The sequence below is a fragment of the Ambystoma mexicanum genome, chromosome 12, assembly GCF_040938575.1.
Source record: "Ambystoma mexicanum isolate Mex_15411 chromosome 12, UKY_AmexF1_1, whole genome shotgun sequence".
Taxonomy (NCBI): Eukaryota; Metazoa; Chordata; class Amphibia; order Caudata; family Ambystomatidae; genus Ambystoma; species Ambystoma mexicanum.
Genome location: NC_090936.1, coordinates 402,290,055 through 402,303,302, shown reverse-complemented (window position 1 = coordinate 402,303,302; position 13,248 = coordinate 402,290,055). Strand labels below are relative to the sequence as shown.

The following is a 13,248-nucleotide window of genomic DNA, read 5'->3' as shown; positions in this document are numbered from 1 at the left end:
TACTGCAGCCCCGATGTGAGAGGCTGCTCCGATGTGAGCGGCAAGAGAAAGCTATGGATAACATGTGCACATCTGCTATCTAAAGAGCAATCCGTCAGCTGGTGGAAGATGGGCTAAATAGAAAGCAGACCACCAGACTATTGCAGCCACGATGTGAGAGGCAGCCCCGATGTGAGCGGCAAGAGAATGCTATGGATAACATGTGCACATTTGCTATCTAAAGAGCAATCCGTCAGCTGGTGAGAGATGAGCTAAATAGAAAGCAGACCTCCAGACTACTGCAACCCCGATGTGAGAGGCAAGAGAATGCTATGGATACAATGTCCACATCTGCTATACAAAGAGCAATCCGTCAGCCGGTGAGAGATGAGCTAAATAGAAAGCAGACCTCCGGACTATTGTAGCCCTGATGCGAGAGGCAAGAGAATGCTATGGATAACATGTGCACATCTGCTATCTAAAGAGCAATCCGTCAGCTGGTGAGAGATGAGCTAAATAGAAAGCAGACCTCCAGACTATTGCAGCCCCGATGTGAGAGGCAGCCCTGATGTGAGAGGCAAGAGAACGCTATTGATAACATGTGCACATCTGCTATCTAAAGAGCAATCCGTCAGCTGGTGAGAGATGAGCTAAATAGAAAGCAGACCTCCAGACTATTGCAGCCCCGATGTGAGAGGCAGCCCTGATGTGAGAGGCAAGAGAACGCTATGGATAACATGTGCACATCTGCTATCTAAAGAGCAATCCGTTAGCTGGTGAGAGATGAGCTAAATAGAAAGAAGACCTCCAGACTATTGCAGCCCCGATGTGAGAGGCAGCCCTGATGTGAGAGGCAAGAGAACGCTATTGATAACATGTGCACATCTGCTATCTAAAGAGCAATCCGTTAGCTGGTGAGAGATGAGCTAAATAGAAAGAAGACCTCCAGACTATTGCAGCCCCGATGTGAGAGGCAGCCCTGATGTGAGAGGCAAGAGAATGCTATGGATAACATGTGCACATCTGCTATACAAAGAGAAGAAAACTAGGCAGGAATATTTCAATAATTGGGGCATCACTTCCCACTGAGACCAAGAGACTGTAATACACAGAACTCATAAAAACGAGCGCGGCAAGAAACCTACTGGGACAGTTAGAACTAATTAAATAATACTGAGAAAATGATGAGCCTAAAGTAAATTTAAAAAAAGGGGAATTAATTAAAAAATGCGGTCCTATTAATTTCACAGATCTTTGAATAGGGTCAGCAGACACTTATGTTCAGCAAAGCTGCTTTAAATAAAGACAATAGCTAATTTATCAAAGAAAACAGTTGTTACCTTACTCAGGGAACTATATGGCATGTTTTCCCAGGACAAAAACATATAATCAACAGAGTGATCAAAGGGTTACAAGGAAAATATTGTAGTGCAAACTAAATATACGTAAGTATAGATGTACGTATAAAATGCTATGTTTCTGTTATTCCTAAAGAGGAAATGGCTTTCGCTCTCAATTGTGGTTTTCCAACCACAGCCAGAATTCAAATAATGTATTAAAATGTAATGAATGTAATAACATTTTAATCCCTTACAGATACTACATGAGTATATAAAGTATATTAAATAAATACAATACGAATTCCAATGCTTATATGTATTTAAATTGAATGCTATAAAACAATTAGACACTTTTTTTTATACTAACAGGCAATAGAGACAGCACACATCTTTGTATAGCATATATCACATAATCTTCAATTGCTCAAACACATGAAAGCTTACAATGTAGAAGCAATTGGGGTTTCTTACTCAAGAGCTACGTGTATAAACCAAAAAGTATTTAGCATACTCCCCAAAGGACCACCCATTCCATAATTGAAAATGCTGTCAGCGAAAGTAGACAATTATGTTAACTCGATTGGCCCAAAAGCAGTCAACAGTCAAATTGTGAATGCACACCTGAAGTGCTCATACATGCTATAATCATATAAACTAAACGGTTTATAGTCATAATGTCGAAACAAAAATGTCGACAAACAAAAATGTCGAAAAAAAATGTAGAAAACAATGTCGACATCCTATACATATAATGTAAAAAGTCATTTTTTTAGAAAAAAAAATGTAGACAAAAAAATGTCAATTAGAACTATCAACACCTCACCCAACACCCCCCTGCCACCCCCCCACCACCCTCTCACCCCTCATACTCAACACATTCTAATTATATATTTATTTATTTTTTCAATAAATAAATAAACAAAAAAGAGTATCATTTACTATGGGGGGTCCCCCCAACCCCCCTCACCCAACACCCCCCTGCCACCCCCCCACACCCCCCCCACCACCCTCTCACCCCTCATTCTCAACACATAGTAATTATATATTTATTTATTTATTCATTCAATAATTAAATAAATAAAAAGAGTATAATTTACTATGGGGGTGTCCCCACCCAACCCCCCTCACCCAACACCCCCTGCCACCCCCCCTACACCCCCCACCACCCTCTCACCCCTCATACTCAACACATTTTAGTTATATATATATTTATTTATACAATAAATAGAAAATTTCGAAAAAATATTGAAAAAATGTCGACATTATTGTTTGTCGACATTATTTTTTCGACATTTATTTTTCGAAATTTTGACTGTCGACATTTTTACTGTCGAAATTATGACTGACCACCAAACTAAACACATGATGTTAATTTAGAATATATCAAAATATAGCTACCGTTTAAATCCAGATCAAGGCTCTGAACTAACATCAAAAAACTTAGTCCTAGCTACGATTCCTTCAACATTGACAACAACCTTATCAAGGTGATGCCTGCTGTCAAGAGTTTAGGATTTTACCTGGACTCCTCACTCACATTCAAGAAACAAGTTAATTCACTTGCTTCTACCACAGCCTACACTTGTAAGCTTATCCTAGCCTGCAGACCTTTTCTCTCTACCATGAGCTGCATCCCCTTAGCTAATGCTCTTATAATGTCCAGGCTAGATTATTGCAATGCCTTGTACTCAGGGGCAAACAAATACGTCACAGACAAAATCCAAAGAGTGCAGAATAATGCCCTAAGAGCAGCGATGAACATCCCTTTCAGAGAACATACGTCTACCTCTAGAAGAGAGGTTCACTGGCTAAAAATAACTGATAGGATATTCCTTAAAACAGTTTCACTCACCTCCAAATGTTTGAGCAACTTAGCACCCCCATACCTAACTGAAAGGATAAACAGGAGAACTACTACACGACCAACGAGAGCCACGTATGCCCACATGTTAGAGACCCCTAGATTTAAACAGACTACAGTTGGTGGAACTAGTTTCGCAGTTAAAGCTGCAAAATCTTGGAATGTCCTCCCACCAGAACTTAGAATGGAACAACCATACCCACAATTCAGACGGAATGTCCTCAAATGGATTCATATTAATGACACCCAACCTACTCAGTCGCCTGCAACTGCTCTACCACCATTTGTATTCTGCCACTTATCCCATCTATCAATTGCATTATGTATTACATTACATGTGAGCCATTCTACTGTAACCGGAAGTGGCATTTATTTATTTAGTGTATGTACCGTATATATCTGACATGCTTCTGTAACTAACTTCTAAGTTATCTTTATCCGTCTCCTATTGTGCCCAGCTACCTAAGAGTTTGGTGCGCTATACCAAATAAACAAACAAACGCAGACTGGCTGAAAGTCATAAGGCCTCATTACACGGTAGGCGGTAAGGGTTTACCGGTACCGGTATTTTACCGGTACCGGTAAACCCTTACCACCTTACTACGAGGTCCCTTTGCGGGTTGGAGAATTTAACGCTTGCTTTTTGCAGGCGTTAAAAACCAACCCGCAAAGGGACCAGGGAGCTAATTACGGTACCACAATTTGCGGTGCCGTAATTAGCACCTTCCCCATTCCCATTATGCCGTATGGGGCAAAAATGGGAATGGGGAAGGGCAATGGGGGAAGGGGGAATTACCGCCCCACCAACCTTGGAATAGGGCGGTAATTCCCCTTTCCACCAAGGCGGTGCCGGTATTTTACCGGCATGGACCAAGGTGCTAATAGCACCTTGGTCCACCGCCGTCCGTGTAATGAGGATAAAGTCAATGAAACAGAATACCGACAAGCCAAAGGTGGAAGGGAAAAGCTTGCAGTTTTTAAGATATCGAGTGTCATGTTACTGTTTTATGAAATTGTTATATCAAGTTTTTGAATGATATTTAATTAAATGAATTGGATAGGTGTATTTTTTGTGTGTTAAAGTTTCATTTTGAAGTGTAAACACAATAAATAAATAATAAATATATAACTTATGTATGTTTTTTACTTTTAGGTACCTAACTGCGAGTACCAATCAGAATTTCTTATGCACTGCAAGGCCATTTCTAAAGAGGGCTGCTTTGATAATCAGTTACGTAAGTATAGATTTCTATACATGTACACATGTTTGTTGCTAGCACATGAAGAGGATATTGGTAGTTGGGTCTCCACAGCTAATGTAGACGTTTATGGTCCCTTTTATGCAGTAAATTCAGTGGTGTGTACAGAGGCCCCTTTACTTAGTCATATTCATCTGTTCTATGTGGTGCAAACACAACTATTGTTGAGTGCTTAAGAGAAGGGGAAAAATGCATCAGAACAATGCAATACATAATAGCACAATAGATGGCAACTCCATTATTGCAGATAATACCAAACCCTAACTGGCCTGTACAGAGGCTATTCCAGTCAGTCACCTGGATGTGACGTGAACTGATGTGTCTCCTTCTTAATTAATTGAAAATAGGACATAGGGAAGACGATGAAGGAAATCAGAGAGGCTAAAGTAGAGAAGGTATTAATAAGAATGAGCATACCTTAACACACAATAAAAGCATTCTAATTTTAGATTTGCACTATGTATTTCATCATCTACTCCCTTTTAATCTGTAAACAACATCGTGCCATGTTTTCTGTATGGAACATTCATCCCTGTATACATTGTACAAAGATGTCTTTTCCTTTCCATGGGCAATTGCCAATCTGTAAAATTCTATATCTCATTGATGTTTTCCTGTGCTAGTTAACTTTTGCAAACCTGGAATTTCTTATTGCATGAGGCAATGTGCAGATTTACATCCGTTATTTGAGCTTCAATATTAAATTAGTTTTACATTGGGTAGCTTCTTAAAAATACCATTAATTGGAACTCTTGTACCTGGTGGGAAGTGGCCCAGGGAGGTCATTTAGGGGTCGCCAGAAGTTGCAACTCCATTCTGATGTCTCCCTTGCAACTTCTGTGGTCTCCCTGGCGACCGCTAAAAAAAACTAAAAAAAAGTGTGTTTTATTTTGTAATGCAAGCTCCTGGGCTATGGCCAGCACCATGTGCCTCTTTACTTCTGGAGTGGCTGGCTTTCTTCTTCAGGCCCCTTAAAAAAAGAAGGAAAATAAGAACAGGAGTGCCACAAGTCTAACACTTTCAGCACTGACCCTAAATAAGAAATAATAGGAATACCAAATAATGTGTCTTTCTGGAATTCTATACAATAATTGCTAGGCTCATTAAAGGTTTATTTCAGGCACACTTCAGGGGGTGATTACCAGCACAGACTGGGTGATATTGGGTGTATATTTTTTCTATATAAAGCGCTTAAGCGGAAGTGATATATAATAACACATCATTATCATTTGGTCATGAATGTCTGCTTGCATTCACAGTAATTTGGTAATATGGGCCTGTACACACTGACCTTAATGATACTTATGACGATCCATTCTTGTATGAAATGTACATCACATTATAGTGATATCGTAACCATATTATTCGAATTGTACAATGCTATGTGTTGCCACTTCCTGTTTTGTCAACGGGTGAAAGGTTGTGTTCCATCACTTCCTGCGATATTAATTCGGGGTGGGGTCAAATGACATCATTTCCTGTGATGTCATCAGGGGGTCAAGGGTCGTGTGATGTCACTTCCGCTACCCCTGGCATTTTGGTGAAATGACTCCCTGAAGTGGCCACGCTCCTGTCTTGCTTTGAGTTAAATGAATGCTAGAGACCTTTTGCAATCTCCTTTGCTGTACATAACCAATATAAGCGACAACCGTGTCTTTTGTGAGGAACATAATTTTTGGCCTACTATATAGACTGCCAAGAAGCAAGTATGCAAGTCTGGTCAGTAAATTCATTTTCTGAACTGAAATCTGGCCCACCCAAGAAATACCTTCCTTGCTTCAGGCCTCTATGCACCAGGCCTCAATATGACCTCTGGTGGCGTTTAATGCATCTGTGTAATTGACCCAAAAGAGGAATTGTATCCAATTGTGATTTTGACACCCACATATCTAAATGCTTTCCAGACAAGACGCGGAAACCTAGACCCCCATTCTCTACTTGTGTTCTTGTGTAAGTGTTGTATGCTGGATTTTTGGGTTTATTATGTCCTTCTTAAGTCCAGCTGCTTCCTCCAAGATCTCCAGTTCCTGAACAACCTCCACCAGAAATTGCATAGAATGTTTCGGAGAATCGAGCACATCACATGAAAACAAAGTCATCTTATTACCTCCCATGGTAATCCCCGTGTTTCTCTGTTCCTACAAATAGCCTGTGCTAGTTGCTCATGGAAAATGCCAACTAAGAGAGGGACGAAAGGCATCCTTTACCTCAGGCTTTTGATTAAATGTATTTTGGGAGCGAGGGCCATTGACCAGTCTTATGCCTGCAGAACAGCTCGGTCAACAACACTATTGAGTTTTCAAACTTAAAGTGAATGCCAAAGTATTTACAGGTGGTGACCATTGGAGAGAATGCTGGGTTTTGGGATTGCTGTCCCACAGATTCTTTGCAATTAATTTTCCGCAGTGTTAAAATATCATTTAAAAAAAATAAACACACAGCTTACCATATTAAACACCTTTTGGGTGTCTACAACAGAGGCACTTTCAGGCATCTTCTTTCTATAGCCCATTTGAATTGGCGGATGACACTATTGATACTTTCTGCTGCATGCCCCTGATGTATTAATGCTTTATGGGTGGTGGTGATTGCAATGCACCACACATGCTTCAGAGCACCAAGAATGGAACGGCTGGGAGGAGAGAAGCAAGTGTAGGAAGAGAGTAGAAGTGGTGGACAAGGGTAGGAAATAGGGAGAAGAGACAGATGGAAAATTTCAAATCAGACAATAGAAGTGCTGCATCAGCATTACCAGATAGATACTAGAGTTTAGTTACAGATTAGACTTTGTGAGGATGATGATTAAATATAGAACATCTAATAAGGGCTTTTTGCCGCCAGAGTGCCTACATGCACATACACAATGATGCACGAGTACAGCGATAAAGATCAATCTAGATCTAAACTCCTGGAAGGTGACTGGTGTGTAGACTATTCAGAGATACCAGTGTGGAATAGCCTTGTTTGTAGGGCTCTCCTCAGTTGCTGGAGTTTCAGTTTCAGTCTCAGGGGGGACATTGTTCCACAGGGGAGTTTATTTCTAAGTCATTCTTTTGCTGCTGATACTTTTCTTTATGTGGGTGGTTTTACTGTTTTTCATAAGCCAAGTAGAGGTTCCGGATGAGCCCAATGTCGTTAGTGCTAGTGAGCACAGAGGGAAGGAACTGAGGTCCCATAACCCAAACTATAGCATACAGCTTGGCAGTGACATTTACCAGGTTGATAGGCAGCACAGACCTCCTGTCTTCCCCGGTTTTGGGGTTTCAGGAATTGTAGCTTCTTGCATTGTCTGAAAAGTCCTCCCAATAATGCCAAAGGACTTGAAGAGCCGCGTCAGAGGCTAAAAGAAAGGCCTAGCTAGGATTTGAAAGAATTGCAGTGAGAAATGTATTGGCCCAGAGCCTTTTCTATTTTGAATTATATTATTTCTTGCAATAGCTCTTCAGATGTGATGTCTATTTCCCCACCCTCTCTTAAGGTTTTAGGTACATTGGGCCTCATTACAAGTTGGCCAGTGCGGAATTAACGTTTTGGTATTAACATTATCGGCATGTTTCCGCACCAGCCAACTACAAGTTTGCCAGTCAGGTGAAGGAATCACCTCCAGCTAAGAGCTAAGATCTGGAGGTAATCCTGCAACCCTGCCGGCAAAAATTGGGGGGTTTACAGGTGCCGGTAATGCCGGCACCTGTAATACTGGCAAAGTCCCCCATGGAGTCCTAGGACTCCATGGAATGAGGACTAACGCTGTATACCAGCACTCATAATTTGGCGATAATACTGCCGGACCTAGTGCCGGTTACAGTAATTCCAATTGCCAGTACCCTGGCGGAATTACCGCCAGGAAATGCCCGTGTTTGTAATGAGCCTCATTAACAGGGATATTTAGTCCAAGTACTTCTCTGTGTGATCAGCAATATCTGCATAGGCCAGGTAGAGGGCATAATAACAATCTCAAAAGATTCCTCCTGGGTGCTTTTCACTGCAGCACAGCTGAGGATCAGAGGGGTATAATTGTGTGCCCTTGCCTTGAGTGCTATGCAAGGACGTTCCGTGAAAATTTGCTTTTTATATAGAACCTATGCTTAATTTTAAGAGAGGGCATTTTTTGCTGTATTATATATTATCAGCAGAGCAGACCACTAGTTTTGGCCAATTTTCTATTCAACTTGTGGCAGAGTTCTTTATTTCGTGACTCTTCTTGATCACTTTTCACTTTATTCCTCTGGGAGGTGTAACAAGAGTGATATGGGTCAATAACCAGGCCAATAAAAAAAGCAGTTCTTGAATTTTGGATCGAAAAGCCAGTATGTCAAATAGTGCAGCAGTCCTCCTGTGATTTGGGGAATTCAAGGTTTTAAGGGGTTCGACCACCCTCTCGTTTACCCTTTCCCCGAAATTTTTCCAATGTAATCTCTGGTCAGTTTTAAGCATTTACTGCCATTGGCCTCTCTGGAGCCTTCCTCTTTTGTCTTTCTTTTAGCCCTTGAGGTAGCAGTATGTTCTCCCTGGGGATTTCACGGAGCAGCTTTCACTAACCTCTTCACCATTGTGAAACTCCTGCACGAGGGCCTCTCCGTGTGGATGGCATTGCACCGGCCAGTTCCTCCTCCCACCATGAGCCTGACCTCTTTAGCTCAAAGTATAACCCATAAGGCCTACTTTGGGATAGGCATACCCTCTCAAACCTTTCTGCACTGACTGGCTGGGCACTTTCTGTGATCCTTAGCCAGCTTCCCCATATGTTCTACCAATTCCACCTGGTGTATAACCCCTGCCACCATCTGTCACATAGTCACCCTTCTACTTGCTGGCAACTTCCTCTTTCACCATCTTATGATCCTTTAAAACCCCCATTCAAGTCTTGCTTCACCTCTGGATATTCCTTTACCATCACCTCCACGTCTCTCACTCCCTCTCATGATATTCCCACCTCTGCCATGTATCGCTTCACTGCATCCTGATTTTTTTCTACCACCTCCTACAGCTCTCTCTCCACCTCCTCATGCCTTATCTTCACCCATACTCTCCAACCCGCTTCTTTCTGCTACTTCCTCTGTCTCCACTGTCCTCCAAACTGTTTCCTCACTCTCCACTCTCCTCCAAACACTTGCCTTGCTCTCTGACCTCCTCCAAACATGTTTGTTGCTCTCCACCCTCCTCTTTACTCCACCCTCCAGCTTTCTTCAAACACCTGTCACCAACTCCTAACCCATGCACCCACCATTTCTGACTGAAAACTCTGGCTTATTTAGCCCTGTAACCCACCTTCTGGGGCTGGTCTCACTGTGAGCGCTACAGCTGTTGATGAAAATGAGTGAAAAGCTGTGAGGGGTTAGTATTAATTAGATCACTTGTGGTATTTAAAGTGGTTTGGTACTGCACTGAGCCTTTGAAGGCTGATTGTGCATTTTGGAGTTCCTTCTCCGCCAGACAGGTTTCCTCCTGTAGCCGTGCTCTCTACAGAGAACTCCTGTCATTCTCTCTCCCATCTGTTCTTGTGCACCTGTTCTGCTGGCTTAGCACTTTCACCCCAATGGGCGCTGCCATCATACCTGATGAGGGAGGTTGAGATTTATCTCCAGATGGATGCATGCATCCTTGGAAGATGATATAAAAACAAAGATTTATTACAGACAAAAGCTAAGCAAAGTGGGACAAGCAAAAGTAAACAGGATGACATCTCCTTAAACAAAACAGGTTCTCCAGAAAACCTCCAGAGGTCACAACACGTTTAGTTCCTGTGTTAATATTTGAGGATTTACAGTTCCCTGTAATCCCTGGGTTTTTAACTGTCCCATCAATGCCAACTGATCTTCCAAACCTTTCTTCCACCCGCTCCTCTTTACCTCTCATCAGCCTCCTATCACCATCTGTTGTCATCCTCTCTTAATCTCGCATAACCTTTGACTCTCCCTCCACTTTGGTACAAACTCACATCTCGGTTATTCTGCCTGTGATTCCTTTAGGGGCCTAACACCTCCTCTGGGCCATTCCTCTGTGTGACCAGGGACACCTCTGCCTTTAAATTCCTTGGGTGGCATTGTTGAATCAGCAGGATGTGACCCTCATATTTAAGTGCGGATAATGCACTGGAACTACACTGTATGGTGACATGAACTAAACCTACTTCGAGGGGATTGGTTACTCCGGCGTATTCCATATCTATGACAAGTAATCACCACAGCTGTGCTGCTTGGGAAAATTTTCGGCATCTGCGTCCTGTGTAGATGACGTCGATACGCTGTCCTCGAGGGCCTCCGTCGAGCCGACGTCACCGGATGTTATAAGTAGGACGCACGACGCCCGTAGCCTCAGTTCCAATTTTTCTGCGTGTTCGCTTTGGAGGTCTCGGCGCGCCTCGTTTCTTATGAGTTATTCTATCGGTTCTTCGAACCCGTTTGTTTGTGAAGATTTCTTCGTCTTCTTCTACCCATGGCCGGGTTTCAAGAAGTGTCGGGACTGTCGTTCCAAGATGTCGCTGATGGTCCCGCACAACGCCTGCCTCTGGTGCCTCAGTGAGGACCATGCCACGAATGATTGTGACGATTGCCAGTCGTTAACATCGAAGGCCTTGCGGGTGCGTAAGAAGCTTTAAGTCGATAAGGTGTCCAAGCCCCGGAAGTCGAAATCCACAGGGCTTTCGACCGACGATTCGAGGGGCGACTCTCTGCATCGCATGCGTAAGTCCAAGGGGTCTCAGTCCCGGAGTGGGTCCCGCCATTCCTCTGCCTCTTTGAGGCACCGGTCGTCTTCCCTATCCCAACAAGCATTCCTCTCCTGCGGAATGGGATTAATTTCGTAAGGAGATGTTGGTGATTTTTCAGTCGTAGGGCTCCGTTCCATCTGCTCCGTCAAAAGACGCCGGCAGGGAATGTGCTAAAGCCACCGTTCATATGCCTTCGGGCTCGAGCGGTCGGCGCGATCACCGGGAATCTTCGAGGTCCCGGTCAGACAAGGTGGATCGCTCTAGCCATGCCCGCTCCAGGTCCTCGACACCCTTGAGACCATCGGAGCCTGTGAGGTCTTTGAAGAAGATATCGGCGCGATTGGCGCCATGTCTGTCAAGGGACTCTGTCGAGGCTCCGCCTCTGAGGAAGTCATCGACGCCATTGGTGCCGAGGCCATTGAAGGACACGCTCGGGGCTCTGTGTAACGCTCACCTGATTCTCGCAGAGGCGCCGGTCTTGACTGGGCGACTACCGTATCTTCAAAGGTGATGTGTAGCACCCGGTTGGCTCTTTGGGCTGGCCCTCTGTGCACTGTATGCCTGACTTCAAGAGTAAGATGTCTGCAGACAGAAAATATGGGATTAATGAACTGGGGTTATTGGGGTGTCCCTATCTCTTCCCTTTTTTGCTCTCCTGTAGACCCCCAAAGGTTAACGCTCTCACCTTAGGTAAGTGAATGCCGAGCTCTCCATCTGCCTCGGGGCAGGGTGCTGTAACCAGTTTCTTCACTGGATCGGTAGCGCAGGCCTCTTGACTTCAGAGGACTGCTGTCCGTCGTTTACTGCACGAACGGTAAGTTTCGAGTAATTCTATTGTCTTTAAAGTCTTTAGCAATGATGTCTCTTGTTTTGCAGGTTCCGGCGATGGCGGATGACGGGCTGAAGTGAGTTGAAGATGGAGCCCGTATGATGAATAGAAGCGCCTGGAAGCACGTAAGTAAGCGCTTGCTGCCTGCTTCACGATGCGCTCTAACTGTCTTTTATTTTGCAGGTACGAGTTCGGAGCGGCTGCAGGGTGCCGGAATACCCACTGGGGTTGATGTGGAAAGGAGTAATGGCACGTGAGTATTAAAGTTCCCCAATGTCTTTAAACGCACCTTGTTTTGTCTTTCAGATGCAGGATGCAGCGCCGAAGGCCTCCGGAGCGTGCGAAGAGTCGGTAAGCTTTTGTCTTTCAGATGCCGGAATGCAGTGTGAAGACCTCCGGAGCGCACGAAGAGTAGGTAAGCCTTTGTCTTTCAGATGCCGGAATGCTAACCTGTTCTTTCTTGTCTTTATAGGTGTTGCTGAAGACTGGATTCAGGATGGTAAGCCTTTTTCCTTAGGCCCAGGATCCGATGCAGAAGACACGATGAGCGTTCTGCTGCAGAGGATGCAGAATAACGCAAAGCAAGATTCATCCACCGGGTGTGGTTTAAATAGCCTTCTGTAGTGCTTAGGTGTCTCCTTCCACAGCCACGCCTAGGTAAGAAAAGAGTTCCTGCTTTCCAGAAGAGTTCCAGTGTTCTGAATCTAGGGAGTGGCTCCTGCCCCACCCAACAGGAAAAGTAGTTCCAAACAGAAGAGGATCAGAGGCTCAGCTGGCAGGCAAGTAAGCAGCATGGTCTGCTGCAGGTAAGTCCACCCAAGCATTATGAGCCCGGCGCTTCCAGCGCTGGGACTGGGCATATTTATGAGCCTGGTGCCACTGGCGCCAGGACTGGGTCCAAAAGGTCCCAATTGGGACTGGTTGGCCCTCGGAACCTGGGTTATGGATCTGCTTCCAAGGGATTTGGGAAAACCCTGACCTTTTGGAAGCAGAGATCATGACACTCTGCCCTTGAGGCCTGTGTCGAAGCCATCGGCACCACACTCGACGTCGCCGCCGATTCTGTCGATGCCCTCAACGCTTTTCGAGGCGGCTCTATGAGAGGTGCCCCGTAGATCGGTGGAAACTTTGAGGAAGGCTTTGGCCAAGTCCAAATACGTGCCTTTTTCTGTGCCCTCATCCAGGGATTTATTCCAGCCTCTTGATTATATATCTGAGGTGGATGAAGGGTCTGATGAAGGTCTGGTTCCTGAGGAGGTTCCTGATGACCT

General features: G+C 44.2%; 1 protein-coding gene across 1 annotated transcript in view; it reads left to right on the top strand.

Annotated features, from left to right (window-relative positions):
- Window positions 1–13,248, top strand: part of TMTC1 (transmembrane O-mannosyltransferase targeting cadherins 1) — a 1,779,343-nt gene that overhangs the window by 731,308 nt on the left and 1,034,787 nt on the right. The window contains exon 6 of the mRNA XM_069628531.1: window positions 4,334–4,415. Coding sequence (XP_069484632.1) covers window positions 4,334–4,415 — 82 coding nt within the window. The remainder of the gene's footprint in view (window positions 1–4,333; window positions 4,416–13,248) is intronic.